Source organism: Cryptomeria japonica, chromosome 2 (genome assembly GCF_030272615.1).
Source record: "Cryptomeria japonica chromosome 2, Sugi_1.0, whole genome shotgun sequence".
Classification (NCBI taxonomy): Eukaryota; Viridiplantae; Streptophyta; class Pinopsida; order Cupressales; family Cupressaceae; genus Cryptomeria; species Cryptomeria japonica.
In genome coordinates this window covers 127,519,812-127,540,533 of record NC_081406.1, presented here as the reverse complement: position 1 = coordinate 127,540,533, position 20,722 = coordinate 127,519,812, and the positions used below count along the sequence as shown (strand labels likewise).

The window sequence follows — 20,722 nt, the reverse complement described above, 5'->3', positions numbered from 1 at the left end:
CACAATCGAAGGCTCAGGTTAACCACACAAAAGGATACACAATCAACATATCCTCAGTGGTATGAGCCCGAATCTATCAAATACCTGCACACACAAAACATAAAGATCTATCTAAAATGCTGAAAGAAACCATGCAAACAGGATGAAAACAAGACAATAAACACCAAATCAATGTTTATATATTGATTTCAACTGCCTATTACAACAATTTCTGCAGCGTCTCTATGCTACTGCTAAGATCTAACCTATTCTAACTCTAAAATCTAATTATCTAACAATCTCACTATCTAACAATCTCTCAATCTCTAACAATCTAACCCTTTACAGAAGAAAGGCCTCTGCCTTTTATAGATATTACAATTTTGAATCAGAGGCCAGGATGGACTGCATCCAAGGGTCCTGATCTGTCTTCCAGAAGCTGACAGCCTTGACCAATGCCGAATTAATTCTCAGTTATCCAACCAGCAACTATCTCAACTACCTGCCACTATTTGGCTTTAATTCAGGCCTATCCAATTTTCTTGGTGGTTGGGAATAGTTATCCACAAAAATATCTTGCAAGGGACCCATAGGCAGTTTATAATAAAGCAATTTCAGCTTTAAAACTGAATTTTTGGACTTAAATCCAACTGTGTGCCTTCTGAGAATGCATAAACTTGCAGCATTCAGAGTGTTCTTTTGCCTTTTGCCTCCAATTTCGCCGGTGGACTTCATCTTTGTTCAACGACACGGTTCCCAATGCTCGGTTGCTCTTGCGCTCCTGTATCTTTCTTTTCCAATCTTCAGTGCCCGGCCTTGAATTGCGATCCTTCCTCAATTTGCGTTTCAGGTCTTTCTCCTGGTTCTTCGATGACGTCCTGCGATCAACCAATTTCATTTCATTAAATTAATTTGAAAAAATTAAATAATTTAATTTTAACAAACATTAAATTTAATTACGACGTCTGGCTTGAGAAGCTCTTTGCGAGATGTATCTTGAAAATGCTTCTCTTTCTCTTCGATTGTGAAATCTGATCCTTGGTTTTTTACTTCTGCGTATTTTACCTTTGGAGTCTTGGACGTTTTAAATGGGTTTATGGCGCGATTCTGGAGGTTTGAAGAGCTTCTGCAGATTCTAAAACTCTAACTCATGCTTTTCTGGTAAATTTCGGAGAACAGAGGGCATCTTTTGAAATTTTCAAAAACTTCGGACCGTTTGGCGTTTTTGCAAATTTGGAGTATTTAAACTTTTTGCGAATTTTCAAAAAGTTTCACTTTTGGCTCATGAGTCCGATGTTTGAGGACTTAAGGCGAATTTCGGACCTTTGCCATCCTTTTACAAATTTCGGAGCTTACATATATTTCGCAAATTTTAAAGGCAAATTCGGACCCAAGGGCCACTTTGCAGCTCTTCACGTTTTTTAGTTTTCTCCCCAAGGTCCGAAAATGAGCATCTAAAGTGTTTTTCGGAGCTTTTCACGTTTTTGGCGAACTCTCATTTTCGGAGCTAAACCACCTTTGCAATATAAGTGAACTTCGGACCTAAACATGTTTACAAAATCGGAATTTGAAGGCGTTTTACAAATTTCTGAGTTTTCACGATTTTAAAATGAACTTCGGAGGTAGGGTCCGAAATTGGGCGTTTAAGTGTTTTTCGGGGCTTGAAGCGCTTTCGTCAGTTTTCGGACCTAGTGCGTCCTTTTAAAACTTCGCGCTTTCTTTTATTTTCTTCCAAGGGTCCGAAAAGAGGGACTTAAGTGATTTCGGACCTGGAGGCGCTTTTGCAAAATCGCGTTTTTTAACATTTCGCCCCAGGGTCCGAAAATGGACACTTAAAGTGTTTTTCGGACCTTGAAACACTTTTTGCGATTTTGTCATATTTAGAAATTTCGGCCCCAGGGTCTGAAAATGATGTTTAAAGGTGAATTTCGGACCTTGAAACACTTTTAACTTTTTCAACTTTTGGCTGCTGGGTCCGAAATTGAGCATATGGAATATAACATTTAAGTATAAGAAAGGAGAAAGACACTTATAGTTTAAGTTATATTCCATATATACTTTCAGGATGTTTGAGAGTGGTTTCAGACCTCCAGGAGTTATATTGCAAATTCTAGCTTTTGGAGGTTTCCTCAGTTTTCAGAGTTAGCCAAATTTCAGGATCAGGACATTCCAGACTTAGCCAAATTTAAGGACAGGACAGAAAGGCACAAACTGGGGGGTCCCTGTCCAAGACGGGGATGGGTGTGCGATTCGCACAACACATTCAAAGAGAGGTCATTGCACCCATATGAATGCTCGAGCTCTTAAAAGTGCATTGTTGTGCAGGTGTCAAAATGAATTTGTCTTAGCGCATATGTATTGATTTAGGGACCCAAGTAATGTGTGGAATGTTGACATGTTGGTCAAGCACTTAAGGCATAAACATCCATTCATATGTTCCCTCTATTTTGAATGTAGTTTTTCAAATATCTTGAGATTAATTGGTACTTGGTAATATTTTGATTCGAGGTTGGTCTTTGTGAAGAATTGCACATTGTAGATATGGTCCAAAAGATTGCTGATGCAAGGAAAAAGATGTTAGTTTAAGAATTCTACAATCTTGCTGAATGCATGATTATCTATGTACATGCACCATATGCCATATTGCTTTGGTGCAAGGACTATTAGATTGCTATATAAAGAAGATATGGTCTGTATCTTCCCTCATCAATCAACTCTTGAATTTGACATCAAACGTTGTTTTTTCAAATAGATATGCTATACAAAACAAAGATGTGTATTGTTTCAATAGGTTGTTAGGTCATTGTTTCGATGATGTTTGTCAACCTTGCATGTTGGTAATGTACTTTTGCTCCCATACGTGTCTCATGATGAACCGTGAGAAGCATGTACTTTTACATATGCAAGGTGATCTTGCGACATTGCTTGGCAGATACTAGGGCTACTTTATTTTTTTGTGAAGGGTCATGAAAATAGAAGTATCAATTATTGACATGGATTGTCTATTTTTGTGGTTTCAGTTAATACACACCATCTTTGTTGCATACATATTGCTTCCCAAGCATAATGTTGCATACTTACAACATTGTGATGTCACAAGTGGCTATGTCTTGTATAGGATTGATTGCATACTTGGAATTACATTGTCGTTTTATCTCAATATCTTTCCTTGTTGCAACCATGTAGACTTGATTCATCATCATGAAAGAGTGTTGAGCAGTATCTCTTGATACTCAACATTATCCAGTTTGTTCAATGTGATGATGATGGGAAGCATTGTTATGATCTAACAATATTTGATTAGCTCTTCTGAAACTATTTGCTTCCTTGAACATGTTTGATGTAGGCTGTGTGATGACCTTGATTGATCCTCCCTGTGATGAATGGTGCAACTGGTTGAGTTTAGCGCCTTAATGCATTGACTTTGATTCTTGGATTTCCAAAGGGAATTCAAGATTGTAAAACTTTCTTCCATCATGTAAGTTATCCTTTTTATGCTCCAGAACTTTGACTCTGATCTTTGCATTGCAAGTCTCGAACTTGGTCTTGACGTTGAACGGTCTTTGATTCCTTAATCACCTCTTTATAGTGCGAACCTTGTTTTGCTATTGTCTTCTTATTGAATCCATGTCCTTCATTTTCACAATGTCCCAAATCTTCCTCCATGCTCTTGAATTGTTCTTGATGTTGTTTGCAGTTTGTATCTTCATCCTTTGTCACTTGCAAAATGAACAAGGATCGTATTAAATATACATAGATAGATTTCCCAAACCTATAATTTGGTAAATCCTCAAGACGATGATGAGATGGTAATTCTATCTTTCATCTCCATATCTGATTTTGAAGTGCTCCGAAGTCCGAGTCACATGTTTGGAAATCTCACTCCACCTTTTATATGCAGATATAAAAGTGATTATACACAGATTTTGATCTGAAATGTCTTCAAAATTTGATTAAGGATTCTCAAATTAACCCCTTGTGAATGTGTTTGATCAATGAAATGATCAAACTTTTTATCTAAAATTGCTAATATGGACAACCCTTGATACTTGCTGTCAAAATTGCAGAATGTGGATGAACTTGTTCTTCAAAGTAGTGATCTCAGGGATAAAGATTTGAATGTTGCTCTTTGAAATCGATGTTTCCTTCATTAAAGCCCTTCTTAAAAATCAGAGAATTCCCCTTATGTAATTTGCTGCCTCCTTAATTTGCAGAGCTGATTGAGTTTGTTTGATATTTTGAAATGGGACTGAGTCTTCTTATATAGGTGTTAAGACTAAGAGGTGTGTCCTTTGACTTCTCAAACCTCCTAGGCCGACTTTGCATCCTTTTTAATATATATTTTTTTAATTCTTTTAACTTTGGCAGATTTAAGGAGTGTCATTGCAATTTTCGAAAATCAAGGGGGTCTTTGCAACTTTCGGAAATGAAGGGGGTCTTTGCAATTTTTCGGAAATGAAGGGGGTCTTTGCAACTTTCGGAAATGAAGGGGCTCTTTGCAACTCTCGGAAATGAAGGGGGTCTTTGTCGGCTTTTGGAAATCAAGGGGGTCATTGCAAGTTTCGGAAACGAAGGGGGTCTTTGCAAATTTCGTAAATGAGGGGGGCCTTTGCAAGCTTTCGGAAATGAAGGGGATCTTTGCAACTTTCAGAAATGAAGGGGCCCTTTGCCATTTTTGGAAATGAAGGGGGTCTTTGTAGGCTTTTGGAAATCAAGGGGGTCTTTGCAAATTTCGAAAATGAGGGGGGTCTTTGCAAGTCTTTAGCTAGGCGGAAAATTAAGAGACCATTGCAACTTGCTTGCATTAAAGTTCTATCCTGATTTTGAGACTAAATTTGACAAATTCTTAGATACTGATCAATACTTTATCCTGAACCATTTCAAGACTCTTTCGCACTAGAACAAACCCTCATCTCAAACCCTATTGACCTAGGCGACTTTGATGATCATGATCCTTGAATGCACCTCTCAACTTCATGAAACTTACATCCCCAACTACTAAGATTGACAATGCTCTAAGGCAAAAGAAACTTCATTTGGAGCCTAACAATATTCCTCTCCATTATTTGACCTTAATACTTTTTTATTTATTTTTGATTCATTTGATTTTCAACAAGGACATTAAAATCATTAAAGTTGTAAAAACTTCAGACTTATGCTCTAGATGATAAATTCAAGTAGAATGAGAGTAGTTGTGTTGATGGTGTTTTGATGCACTATCGAACACAGAATAAAATACCAATGGCACTCTATCCTCTCTTGATAAAAAGACTCCCAAATGCTGAAGATCTGCGAAGGATCACTTCAGATGACTCCAAGGTTCTCTTATGTTAGGTCTTAACGTGTCAGATAGCTTCAGTGGTATTGATGTGATTCGCTGTAGCTGCGAGGGGACTTACGTTGAACACTTGAATGTGCGAACGATGTTGGAACGTGAAGCTAACTTGACTTGATTAAAAAGGAAAAAATGATAAGGGTTGAAGAGAGATCTAATTCTAACTCTAAGAATGTAGGAACAATGGATGATCTTTGATGAAACTCTAACTAAGTTTTGCTTCAACATGCAACGAACATCTCCACAAGGTTAGTGCAATCTTCTAAGGATAGCTTTACGATGTTCAAATCACCACTACAAGCATAGACACCATCAAGTTGATGCATATCAACGAAGAAGCCATAATTGAAGTTAAGCTCAAGATGAATGATTCCAATTGACCACGCAAGGCACTTTACCATCGGCAAGGTGTTAGTAGTATGTATATGCGAATTTCACCATATAGAATTCACCATATAGAATTCACCATTTCTTCAATGAAGTTTACATGTCTTTTGCAACAATGTCTTGACAACAATCTTTGCCTTTTCTTTCTACTCTACTCTAAAATGCTAACTGCTCTTGAACTACTAACTATTAACTATTGACTATTGACTATTGACTATTGACTATTGACTATTAACCTTACAAATGAAGAAGTGAGGCCTTTTATAGTGCTCTCATTACACTTCAATGGCTCTGATTGATTTGAGATCAATGGCCGAGATCAAAAGATAGAAACCCTAATTAGGGTTTATTATACCCATTGCAAAGCATTTAATGCTTGACCAATGATATGATTACACTTGATAGGACACATGTCCTCCTTAGAAAACTTGACCAATAGGTGATGAGGGTAGGTACATCGAACTTTGTGCCCATGTAGCAATTATCTCCCCTTGATGGATGAGCCAGATTCATCGAATCTAGACGCCTTCTCATAAAATGATGTGATTGGATGTAATGATGATTGGGCGCCATTTCATCTTGATTGATCTCTGTAACTCATCACAAGTATGCTATTGAATGAGGCATATCTCTTGACACTCAACATGTGCGAGCGCTGGATGTGATGATGACTCCACTAATGTCGACCTTCTAACTTTGATTAACTCTTCTGAAATCATCGCTTCGTCTCAATCACCTGTGAACTTTCATCTGGCTATACCGGCAATGATTCTTGGATTGCCTTGATGTCGCATTTGGTGTAAACGTTGCCTTGCATGAGCCTACAAGAATTGATTAAGTTAGCATCACGTATGATAACATTTTCTTGCAAATAAACAATCGATTTATTAGGCTAAGTTAAAAGCTCGAATCATGACTCGACCATAGATAGAAACTAAAACCCTCCTAATGCAATGAAACGAAGACAAAACCTTCATAATGTAATTAAAACTATCTTTGAATAGGGTTTGGTCTTATTTCAAACATGTTGTACAAATAACATCTTTGCATTAAAACCGACTCTATACTCAAATGGCCAATCACTTGATCACATCCAAACCTTCAAAAAGTTGTCGACTAGCTGGCCTTATGAGATTTATTTGGATTCTTGAATATCACTTTAAACGCACAAGGCTATTGCAATTTAAGATAATCTGATTTGGAAGTCGCTGATTCTCAGATCAGAACACCAAATCGCCAACTCAGAGGTCACATTTGTAGTTTTTAAGGCAAATTCGTTGTGAGTTCGCTATTACAATTTAGAATGGTAACATGTGCAAACTAATATATCTCGAGGCCTTTGTCGCTGGACATTGTGTACTGATATATCTTCAAAGATCTGATCACTATGAAACAAGATGAGTACTAATCAGTGATCAAGTTGTAACACATCAATTCGGCTTAAGATAATATCGCTAGGCCTTGCCAAAAGTTTGAACACCAAGAGTCGCTTTGTCAAACCCACTGCATAGTAATTGTGACTTCCAGAAAATCACTGCCAAGATCGTAGTTCGCTGACCCAAATGAGACCGCTGATAATCAAAATGCAGAGGTTAAGTCTATATCTGCTTTGATGTCAAGTCACCATCTTATAACGATGTCAAAAATCGCTCTCAAGATGAATATCGCCCAAAGCCTTACAATCAAAAATCGCTGTAGAGAGGAATATCACCCAAACTTGACGGTATAATCAATCAATGTGACTGAATCGCTGGTCTGAGAGCAATATCGATTTGAATTTGATCAATGAAATGATCAAATTTGGACTAAGTGATGAATCACCCTTTTGAATCGTCCTCACTGCTGTGTCAGGGTTGTCACCTTATACCTATGTCTTCGGATGGTATTGCTGATTAGAATTTGTAACAAATCCGCCACCTCAATCTATCGGTCAAAATGGAGTTTGTTGGATGAATTCGATGATCTCACAATCACGTTATCTTTGAATAAGCAATTCACTTAACATAATTCGCTGTCAACAAACAAGTCGCTGATCAGAAGTCGAAATTCACTGTGTGGGAGGCAATGTTCGCTATGTGTTGATAACCCTTTAGTCACTCACATCATCCTTGGCAAAATCGCCATCACCATGCTTTGAATGGAGTCGCCGGAGTCAAAACTTAGTCACATCCAAATTGCCGAACCACCAAATATGGTCAAAACTTGAATCGCTCAACCTCTGTTATAAGATTGCTCCCTCCGAAATAAGGATCGCTGATATTAATTGTTCAAAGGTGAGTCGCTGCCTCAAGATGACTGAAATTTGAGCAGAATCACCAATCGTTGCTGTATGTAATCGAACATCAGACAGCAAGAGTAAATCGTTTCAACAAATTGATCAACAAAGTGATCAATTTGGAAAATAAAAGGCATCGGTACCTCATCACAAATCAATCGACTTTTATTTAATGCATTCGAAACAATTCGACCACCCTATTTCAATGTCAAATCGCATAAATTAAATGACAGATATTGTTTCTTCAAAATCGCTGGGCACTTCTATTTAATGTCATTCGATCAAATCATGATGCCTTTTAAAATTTCTAATTTGAATTGCCACCTTAATCGATTGATGTACTCACCTCATTCATTGAATATTTCTTAGTTGATCATTTGCATCGAGTTTTGATCTAAGTCATCCAATTATGGTTACCTTGCAATTATCTCTTGAAGGCAAGCTTTCTTTATTAAATATATCGCAATCACCCATTTGCAACTTTATATCGAACTTCAAACCACTTAATTGAATGCTTCACACTTGCTTTGTGATCTTCGAAGTTGAAAAATTGCATTGAATACGTTCTAAAGTTGCATCGTGGAAAAGTCCAAGTTTTGGGATCGATTACCCAAGCATTTGCATTGTATGTGGTCTTGTTTCCCATTCGCTACCTTTCATTCATCAACTCGAACTTGTCTTAGCTCATTGAGCAAATAGATACTAAATCATTTTGAGCGACTCTCTTTACCAGGAGCAATGATGAGCAATACACGAAGCGTGCAATGCTTTTGAAAAGCAGTAAAGACATAAATAAGCACTGCTTAGAAGCAATAGTGGTACCACTGGGAAGCAACAGTGGTAGCGCTGGAAAGCAGCAGTGCTACTGAAAGGCACTGCTTATTTTCCATGCCTTGGCCAAAATTTTATGATTTTCATTTTTTTTTTTGATTTTTTAATTTTTTTTGTATTTTTGAAATTTTAATTTTTTTTTTGGAATTTTTGAATTTTAAGAGACACTTTAAACTATACTAAACTAAGACACTAATCTATGACAATTAAGCTAAGAAAAGAGGGGTCCCCATTTGTGATGGAGCGATGTGTGAAAATGTCACAACAAGTTGCTCATAAAGAAAACATACTAATGAGATTTACAATCGAAACAATATTCACAGGACCAAAAACATCTTCATAAATAACCTCTAATAATCTTTCTTCACAAATGGAACAAGAATTAAACTTTCTATCATGTTTTACAAACATAGTGCACAGAAAAATGAAAATTTGTAGAATAACTAGATAAAGAATTCAACATATTTCTATTAATTAGGGTATTTTCCTTTATAGTTTGGCCCAACCTTGTTCCGTTATAGTTTGGCATCAAATTTGTTCTAGCCAACTTGCAACCACTATTATCAAATGTAAGATGCACTCTAACATCATCTTGTTACAAATCAAAATGTAATGTTCCCTTCTCAATAGTAATCTTGGTACAGTGGCTTATTAGTTAGAGCTACTAGTGAGTAGCAAAGTTCACAATGTCTTCCACATGTCTCGCCTCAAGAAGGCACTTAGTCACAATGTAGTTGTCTCTTCTGATTTGCCTCCCTTGGATGAGGAAGGATGATTGGTGTTGATTCCAGAGGAGATCATTGATTTCAGAGAACTCTCTTTGAGGAGAAGGATAATCGAGGAGTATTTGGTGAAGTGGAAGAATTTGCCAATGGAGGATGCTACTTGGGAGAATGAGGAGATTTTGCAGCATCCAGGCTTACGATTGCTTGAGGGCAAGCAATCTTGGGGAGGGCGGACTGTAATGTCCCCTTCTCAGCAGTAATCAGTTCAGTTGGTCGTTAGCCTATTCCGGAGACTCGCATGCTAGTCAGAGCAAAAATTAGGGTTTCCTACTTTCTAGGAGAATGTCTCAGCAATTTTGGTGGTTTGCATGTTGGATTTTTACAGTTTTGATTCTGGATTCCTTTTGGGTTTTCAAAAAGCTTCGCAATGATGGTACACGCGTAGCAAGCAGTGGAGTTGGGTGAACTTACTATTTTTAGTAAGTGGGGGCGAGGACAACTCATTTCTCTAGGTTTTTCTTGGTTTTCGGCTCACGATGGTGTGACATGCAACTGGATTCAAGGACTTTTTTGGACTTACTATTTTTAGTAAGTTGCGACAGCTACTCAGAATGTGGTTAAAATGCATTTGGACACACTTACTATTTATAGCAGTATGCTATTTTTAGTAAGTGCTATTTTTGACAGGTTTCAGTGTTCCAGTTTAGAGGTTATTTTTGCAGTGCAGTTTTCAGTACTTTTGGCCTTCAACTCTATGGCAGTTGCTCAGTATATGGAAAAATTATTTTTTAAAATATTTTTTAATGTTTCCCCATGGCCTAGGCGTATGACTTATGTTATGACTTCGACTTGGTGATAAAGTATTATTTTTAAGACTTAAAGTTGGGCGTCCACTTAGGAGATATATCATTAAAAACTATATTCTTTAAAATGTGTAAACAATTGTTTAAGTTGGCGTCCCCTTTGGTGGAATTTGTGACTTAAACTAAAGTCAAATATTATTTTGCCTTGTGCGTCCAAGTTGGCATTTGATTTGATTTGATTTCATGTTAACTTGGAGGGAGTTGAATTTGAATTTGAAGAGATCTTTTCTATAAATACAAGGCTCTACTCCTCATTTGGGTATCCATGAATATTTGTAACGAAGTGTTGCCGAATTTGTGCCAAACTTGTGCTTTGAAGTTGAGAGCTTCCTAGGTTGTGCCAGTTTCGTGCTTGAGAGATAGCACCTAGTTGTTTGGAGAGCCTATTTCTCATTCAGAGGAATAGATTGAGCTACATTGAGATGGATTTTGTTAATTGTATTTTCAGTTTTTTGAGTGCTTGTGTGTTTTTGTATGTTGCTGGTTTGTTCATGGCTGAAGCAGTTTTTCGCTCATATCTCCGTGCTTGATTGTTTGTTCGTTTTGGGTATTGGCTCATTGGATTCTTCTCTTCTAGGTGTTCCTTCTTGTTAAGTTTCATGAATTAAAGTGAAGAGCTGGAATTTTAAGGAAGATCGCCCCTCTCCAGGCAGGCCGCACCATGTTGGAGTAACATTGTAATGCGTGCATTAAAGTCTTGAGGCTGCTTGGCTTAGTTGGTGGGTTGGAGCTTGGGCATCCCCTTCCTAGCTCTCATTCGCCATTGATTTGGAGCCATTCAGAGGTCTTATGATGGAGTTATGGGCTTCACAGTGCTGCTGGTCTGATTTTGGTGATGCTGGTGTGTTATTTCAGATTTGGTAAAGTGTTCATTTTTGGCTTGTGTTTTTCCAGTATTCTTGTTTGTAGCTTTTTGGAGTACTTTCTTGTATCCGTTAGAGTTTGAGGTTTTAATGTATTGACAATATCTTGTAGAGTTGGCTTATTGTAAGGTTGTATTCAGTAGTACTGAAACATTCCATTTTCATATTACATTATACTTTCTTGTATTGCCCACTGCATAAGTGGAAGAGGCTGGCTTCGTTGCCTATCTCTATTTCATTTTGTACTCCTATCTGTTGAGTTGATAGTTTGTTATTTTCAGTCCTCTTGCTGAATAAGTGGTTGAGTGATTGTCTTTGTTTAACTTCAGTCTTTTTGGATTTGTAATTGGCTGGTTATACCGCCAAGTGGTTGTTAATTTCCAGTATTTCTTTATCCCGCTAAAAAGTGGAAGTGGTTGGTCTAACTGCCAGTATGTATTGCTCTCAATATTTCATCATGCTAACGCTGATGAGTGAAATTATTGTGTGTAAAAATTAAAAAACATTGTGGGGGACATTTCACAAAATTAACTTTCATGTAAGATGTAGAATATGCAACACTTTTATGGTAGATTTTACTTTTCCATCATCGAACAAAAGTCTTACCTTCTCTTTGCTAATAATTTAATTATTGTAAATCCTATGCATTTAATTATTTCAAAATTCTATTTGTAAATGCATTCATGAGGGATGTTGGATTCATTGACATCGCTGATTTTTTATTTATTATTTACCAGTTAAAAGCATCTTCTAATTTGAGATGAGGTGATAAGGTTCATCTTGGAGTGTCCTATTTTATAGGTATTTATTTTTGATTGTCTCATATTTTATAGCGAGTCATCTTGGAGTGCAACCTATTTTTTAAGGATTTAAAATCAAGGCGCCCAAAATAGAGAGACTGCTTTTTTATCAACTATGACTTTTTGTAAGAGTCTTGGTTTAGCATGTTGAAGTTTTTTCCCAATATCAAGGTATGATTTTTAATGTATGCAATGGTTTGTGTTAGGATGCTATGTTTGGTGATTGAGAAGAATGTATGCTATGGTGTTGTAGGATGTTTAATGTATGCAATGGTTTGTGTTAGGGCAAATATTGCTCAAGTAGTGGAACTATCGAGTAGGTTTTTGTTAACATTGGTAGAGAGCATTGAACTATATGAAGAGGGCGTTCAGATATTTGTGTGGTATTTTTTATTATTGTTTGGTTTATTCTGGTACTGACAATGTGAATAAGACATTGTGCATATAGAGTTTTGTTCATGCAGGTTGTGTTAATGCATGATAGCTTCGGTAAGATAAATGATTGAATGAGAGATAAATGAAGTCTCTCATTCAATCATTTATCCTATCGATAAACTATTAGGAAAACTTCAAGCTATTGTTCTTTCATTTGATGATCTTTCTTCACTTGTATATGTCTAATCTACTTAGTTCGATCAATGCTCAAACTATCGATAATCATATCATAGCATAGTATACCGATTAATATCGGTTTGTATCTCTCGTTCAATCATTTATCCTATCGATAAACTATTAGGAAAACTTCAAGCTATTGTTCTTTCATTTGATGATCTTTCTTCACTTGTATATGTCCAATCTACTTAGTTCGATCAATGCTCAAACTATTGATAATCATATCATAGCATAGTATACCGATTAATATCGGTTTGCATTATAACTGTGATCACCGATTATTATCGGGCTAACCATGAATCCCGATTTATATCGGTTGATTTATCAACAGTAAACAAATGATGATTATTGGGATTAACCGATTGTTATCGGGTGGCAAAGCATACGCCGCTTGGTATCTAACTATTAGTTAAGCGATCACCAAGTCACGTAGACACCGATTGGCATTAGATAATAAGTTACGTAGACCCCAATTAGTATCGGGTTGTTGATTAAAGTAAACATTGATTGGTAATTATAATTCAAAGGGTGCGATCAAGTAATGTCTTGATTGGTCATGTCTATGAGACATGACCAGTGAAGGCATTGCTTGATCCTCCCCTCTTGCATATATATATCAATCGATATTTGTGAGAAGGATATCGAAATCTATAAATGCTCCTCTCACCTGCCATACAAAAGAAGATAATCAGATTTATCATATAAATAGATGATACATAGATCAAGAAAATATAAAATAGAATACATCTTGCATATTGAATTGTAAATTGAATATCATTTACATGGTATCAGAGCTATAGTTAAATCGAACCTGAGGCTGTTCAATTTTGTGGAAAATTCAAAACAAGCATATATTCAACATCACAATTCTTCTAATGGCTAGCGCTATTAGATTTGAAGATATACTTGGAGGAGGTGATGACTTCTCAACATGGAAGTTCAGAATTCATATGATTCTAAAAGAAAATAAAGTCGAATCATTTGTAAAAACTGAAACTGGAGAACCTGAGACTAAACATGACAAAACAACTTGGAGAGAGGGAAATGAAAAGGCCATCAAAATCATAGTTGATGGGGTGAGAAATAATATTATGCCCATCATAAGGAAACATGAAACAACCTACAACATGTTCAAAGCACTTGAAGATGCATTTGAGATATCCAATGCCAGTAGAACCTTGGCTTTAAAAAGAGAAATAAATCACATAGCCATGATCAAAGGAGAATCAGTCAATGCCTACTTCATGTGAATATCAGCCCTAAGGGATTGCAACCCTTGGATATGAGATCGAAAGCAAAGAATTAACACTCATTGCTCTAGATGGGTTGCCTAGCATATGGGAAACATTCGTCCAAGGCATCAGTGCAAGGGATGAATTTCCAAAATTCGATAGGCTAAAAGCTGATTGTCTCCAAAAGGAATCAAGGCAAAATAAGAAAGGGATCAAGCAAAAGAATATAGATGAAGATCTCCAAGTTCTAAATACAAACTCAAACAAGAAAAGCAAGTAGAAACAATTCAAAAAGAGAAAAGGTTGTCACAGCAAGAACACCTTCAAGAAGAACCTTTCTCAGATTCAATGTTACAGATGTGACAAATTTGGGCACTATGTTGCCAAATGTCCAGAAAGAGCTAAGCAACAAGCCACATTTGCCAAAATAGGAAAATCTAAAAGGGAAGAAGACCCCGAGAAGTATGTACTCTATTCAACACTCACAAACCAAGCATCAAACAAAGTTAACTCTTGGGTGATCGACAATAGCTCATCCAGACACGTTACAGGATTCAGAGAAGTGCTAGACTCCATGAAAGAGGAGAATGATGAGGAAGTAACTATCGGAGATGACTCCACACATCCAGTCAGAGGAGTTGGAACTTGCACCATCAAATTAAAATCAGGTGTATCATTACAACTTAAAGGAGTACTATATGTTCCAAGCATCAAGAGAAATCTAGTCTCAATATCGGCACTGGAGGACAATGGATACAGATTGACCTTCATGGACAACAGAGTATTGGCTTGGCCAAAGAATTCATCCATCAAGAAAGCTAGAACTATTAGTCAAAGACAAGGCTACTTGTATGAGCTATGCACAGAGCCCAATTTAGTCCTAATCCATGAAACTACAAATGCTAATGAAGTATGGCATAGAAGACTAGGCCACCTGAATTTTAGAGCTTTATCATCAATGGGAGACCTTGTCACAGGCCTACCTAAGTTAAAGCAATATCATTCAGAGGCATGCAAAGGATGTGCCCTAGGTAAAAATACTAAGGGTGCTTTTCAAAGTAGTACTAGGAAAACAAGTAAAATTTTAGAGTTAGTTCATTTTGATGTATGTGGATCCATGTCCGTACCTTCTTTGGGGGGATTTTTGTATTATGTAATATTTGTTGATGACTACTCTAGGAAAACTTGGATCTACTTTCTGAAATGTAAAAGAATCAGAAGAGATCCTTAATAGGTTTAAAGAATTCAAATCACTAACAAAGAACTACTTCGGAAATAAAATTAAAACCCTAAGAACTGATAATGGGGGGGAATACACATCAGAAATATTTAAAGAATTTTGTAAAAATTCAGGGATTAAGAGGGAGTTAATAATACCTTATAATCCTCAACAAAATTGGGTAGCTGAAAGGAAAAATAGGACAATCGTTGAAGCTGGCAAAGCTATGATTCTTGATCAGAATCTAAATGTCAATCTTTGGGCAGAAGCAACTAGCACTGCTGTATATATTCAAAACAGATGTCCTCAGTCCCATCTTGAAGATAAGACCATTGAGGAAGTCTTTACTAAATCAAAACCAGATATAAGACACCTTGGGATATTCGGATGCCCTGTCTATATTCATGTACCTAGGGAGAAAAGATTAAAATTAGAGCCTTCTGGGAAAAGGGGAATCCTTGTAGGATATAGTGAAACCTCGAAGGCCTACATGATCTATATACCTGGTCAGAAGAATATTGAACTAAGTAGGGATGTGATCTTTGAAGAAGACTTAGCCTTCAAAAGAGCCCAAAGCTCACTAGAGCCTGAAGTCTATATCCCTACCCCTAGCATAGATGAAGATCCTACTCCTGAGCTTCAGAGGGAGAATCCTGAGGAAACTATAGGTGAAACTCAAAGTCCACCTAGAGAAAACCTCAAGAAAAGACCACTATGGGCCACCAAGACTGTAGTAGAAGCTCACAAGTTTGTTGCTCCTTCAGGAACCTTCAGGGAAAGCAAAAGGCCTAATAAATTCACTAGCTATGTTGCCCTTATGAATGATCTCTCTAAAGCCGAACCAAACAATGTATCAGATGCACTTGAACATCAAGTATGGAAGGATGCCATGTCTGAAGAGTATCATTCTATTATGAAGAATGATGTTTGGGAGATTGTTCCTAGGCCAACTAAGAAATCTGTTCTTTCATCTAAATGGCTTTTCAAGATCAAACATGTTGCAGATGGCAGTATTGAAAAACACAAGGCCAAATTTGTAGCTAGAGGGTTCTCACAAAGGGAAGGAATAGATTATGAAGAAACTTTTGCTCCTGTTGCTAGGTATACATCAATAAGAGTTGTATTAGCCATTGCAACAACAAAGGGGTGGAAGATTCACCAGATGGATGTTAAGACTGCATTTCTAAATGGTGAGATCTCAGAAGAAGTCTACCTAGAGCAACTTGAAGGGCTTGAAATTCATGATGCAGAGTCTCATGTGTGTAGACTCGAGAAAGCTCTCTATGGGCTTAAACAGACTCTCGGGGCCTGGTATGAAAGAATTGATACCTATCTCTTAGGACTAGGCTTCTCTAAGAATGATGCAGATCCTAATCTCTACTACAAAAGAAATAAAGGTGATATGCTAATATTGATTTTATATGTTGATGACTTATTAATCACAGGAAATGATCACCTTATAGATCAATGCAAGAAAGATCTATCCAAAGAATTTGATATGAAGGACTTGGGACTCCTTCATTACTTCCTAGGATTGGAAGTATTGCAGAATTCTGACAACATTATACTAAACCAAGGAAAGTATACCTTGGATATTTTGAAGAGATTCAGAATGCTAAACTGTATGCCCCTGATCTCTCCTATGGAAACCAATTTACATAAACTTAAAGAAGTAGCAGCAGAGTCACAACTCACTGACCCTACTCAATACATACAAATGATTGTCCCTGATGTGCCTGGTAAATACAAGGCCAAATATCTGTTATGCAGTTAATGCTCTAAGTTAGTTTATGTGTGAACCTAAGGAGATACACTTGGTTGCAGTAAAACACATCATGAGACACCTACAAGGTACCTTAAACCTTGGTCTCAAACATGAGAAAGTTGATATAGACCTACATGGATTTATAGATTCAGATTGGGCTGGAAGTGTGACTGATAGAAAAAGCACTTCAGGGTGTTGCTTCAGTCTAGGTTCAACTATGATATCTTGGATCAGCAGGAAACAGTCTTCTGTAGCTCAAAGCTCCACCGAGGCAAAATACATTGCAGCTTCTATGGCTGCTCGAGAGGCAGTATGGCTTAGGAAGTTGCTTGTGGGGTTGTTTGGAGAACCTATGAAACCCACTGTTATACATTGTGACAATCAGAGCTGCATAAAACTTTCAGTAAATCCAGTGTTCCATGACAGATCCAAGCATATTGAGATTCCATACCACTATGTGCGAGATATGGTAGACAAGAATGTGATCAAATTAGAATACGTTTGTACAGGGGATCAAACTGTAGATATTCTGACTAAACCTCTTTCTAGAGTGAAGGTTGATCACTTCAGAAAAGGTTTAGGTATGATAGAAAGGTAATTTGCTTTGTAATCTGTATTTGCATATCAATAAGATGTTTAATGTGTAAACTTCTTTGTCATGATAGGACATTTTGGATTTTATCCCTTGGTTTCATATCTAAGAGGTGACGATCTCTCAAGATAATGAACACTTGTATGTAGACATTATAAGGTGACGATCTTATGATGTCCAAACCAGTTATCATGTTGGATCTCTAGTGTGTCATGGATGTGCCATGATTGTGTTGTGGTAAAACATTTGTATAAGATGTTAGTGGACATACCACAACTTGGATAAGATGAGAATTTAACCTTTTCTCATATGATTATCCTTAAGTATTGCGTGTTTAGGCAATACTGATATCACATGCTTAGGTGATATCCTGCCATCACAAGATTGACGTTATGGACATTTGTATCACGTGTTTAGGTGATACTTCATATCATGTGATTAGGTTATATGATTTTCTAGAAAGTCAGATTGTGTAAAGAATACTGACCATCATTTGAATTATGATGCTTGATATATTGTTTTCATTTATCTTACCTAGCTAAGAGGGAGTGTTAATGCATGATAGCTTCGGTAAGATAAATGATTGAATGAGAGATAAATGAAGTCTCTCATTCAATCATTTATCCTATCGATAAACTATTAGGAAAACTTCAAGCTATTGTTCTTTCATTTGATGATCTTTCTTCACTTGTATATGTCCAATCTACTTGGTTCGATCAATGCTCAAACTATCGATAATCATATCATAGCATAGTATACTGATTAATATCGGTTTGCATTATAACTGTGATCACTGATTATTATTGGGCTAACCATGAATCCCGATTTATATCGGTTGATTTATCAATAGTAAACAAATGATGATTATCGGGATTAACCGATTGTTATCGGGTGGCAAAGCATACACCGCTTGGTATCTAACTATTAGTTAAGCGATCACCAAGTCACGTAGACACCGATTGGCATCATATAATAAGTTACGTAGACCCCGATTAGTATCGGGCTGTTGATTAAAATAAACACCGATTGGTAATTATAATTCAAAGGGTGCGATCAAGTAATGTCTTGATCGGTCATGTCTATGAGACATGACCGGTCAAGGCATTGCTTGATCCTCCCCTCTTGCATATATCGATATTTGTGAGAAGGATATCAAAATCTATAAATGCTCCTCTCACCTGCCATACAAGAGAAGATAATCAGATTTATCATATAAATAGATAATACATAGATCAAGAAAATATAAAAAGAATACATCTTGCATATTGAATTGTAAATTGAACATCATTTACAGGTTGGGTAGGTGACTTGTATGTTTGAAGGTTATTTACTTTGTTTGTGAGAGAAAATTGGACAGAAACAATAGAAGCTAAATAAAATAATTTGCACACATAATTATATTATGCTTCTCTCTTCTTTGTTCAATATAAATTACATATATAAAGGATTTTCACATCATTTATTATAGGAGGGTTGTTCTACCCCCTATAACCACTCTAAATATATGAGCTGTTTAAACAACTCAATACAAACCAATATTCATCCTTGATATATTATCCTACAAATAACATTTAACAAACTATAACAAACTTAATATTTCTAACAACTATAATAACTGTGTGAGTTGTTACTTCAACTCACTTTTGTTTTAACATAACACAGATCATTATTCTAACCCATCTGAAATTCTGACCTTACAATTGCCCTGTCAGTTGTGCACATTGACAATCGGTATTTTGTTACATGACTGGAGTCATCCACTTGTAGATCTGTTGATATTGTCACATGTCCTACATGAAGCTACACTTAGCTATGCGTTGGAACAAGCAATAAGCAATGTGTGGTGTCATGTTTATGATGTGTGATGTGATTGGGAGTTGCATGTTGAGCACAAGTGCTGAAGAGGAGAGCATAGAAGTGCTAACTATCATGAGGTGAACGATGTTTTTCAGAGGCTTGCATGGCTGCACTTGGACATCCTTCTCTCCTACCCTGGACTTCACCATCATCTATTTAGTTGAACAAAGCTTGCCTATTTTTTTCTCATCTTGATGGATCGTGAAGTGTGATCCAAAAATTTGAAAAAAATCGCAGATGTTGCCAGAAGCCTTTTTCAATTTACTGCAGTTGTGGAAATATCATGTCTGTTATAGTCTACAATAATTTATTGTTTTGGAATAACAATTAATATATTTTTCTATTTTTTATATTTATTGGAAGATTGATTTTGGCGTTTTGGTTTGGATGCAGCTTTGTGACAGAACAACTCTCAGATGGCCTAAATATTGCTTTGGAATTTTATTGTGGCAAAGGAAATAGTGAAAATTCTAAAGTTGACAAGATCCATTACAATGGCAGTTTGAAAGATGCAGTTTGCAGTCCATCTTTGAGATGGGCCTTTACAAAGAATTTGAAATACACAAATGGTTCTTATCTAGCTTCTCTGTCTTACATTTAATATATATTTTTAATATTTTACCCTTGGTCTACTTTCTTTAAAAGTTATGGAATGTGGTCAGATTTTTGTGAAATATTCACAATTACTTCTTTGAGAATGGTAGAAGATGGTCCACTTAACGCATCTATTGAGGATCGATGCACCTCTGGTGCCCATAGATTGAAGGTCTGAGGAAAGATGAGTGGCATGGAAATGGTGTATTCCTTAAAGGAAACCCAAGTGGTTTGGTGGTCCTTTTCTTTGATGTAATCAAGCTCTAATGGAGCTACAAATGTGAATGTACATTATTGGGTCTTTTTTCACATTTGTACTAAAGGCTGAAAGCTCTCTGCTTCCACATTGGCTGGATGTGTAATGATCATCAGTTTTCAAAATGGAAAATTTAAACATGCAATATAAATGTTTGTTGTTCTTTCATGGTCAATAAATAGAGTTCAAAGGTTTAATTTTTCTAGGCTAAAAGGCTGCGGATGTACATCTATTATGAATCAATTACCTGAGAACAATAAAAAACTAAACTAAGTGAATCTATTATGAATCGATTGCCCGAGAACAATAAGAAACTACACTAAGTTACACTTGCATTTGGATATTATCGCACAAGGAGGTGATATTGGCTGGATATGCAATGAGCCACATCTGTTTTCAAAATGGAGAATCTTAAACAGACAATATAAACTTATTTGTGCCTTTGATGATAAAGATTGGACTCCAAATGTTAAGTCGGTATGGTAAATTGTTTATAGAAAGTTATGTATTGTGACCCAATAGCTTAGGAACAATAGG

The 20,722-nt window shown here is 36.5% G+C and overlaps 1 protein-coding gene across 2 annotated transcripts in view; it reads left to right on the top strand.

Moving 5' to 3' along the window:
- Window positions 1-20,353, top strand: part of LOC131036362 (uncharacterized) — a 99,840-nt gene extending 79,487 nt beyond the window's left edge. For both annotated transcript variants that reach the window (XM_057968227.2, XM_057968228.2), the window contains exon 15: window positions 19,729-20,353. In XM_057968227.2, the coding sequence (XP_057824210.2) occupies window positions 19,729-19,936 (208 nt within the window). In that variant the 3' untranslated portion in view covers window positions 19,937-20,353. The remainder of the gene's footprint in view (window positions 1-19,728) is intronic.
- Window positions 20,354-20,722: the final 369 nt, after the last annotated feature.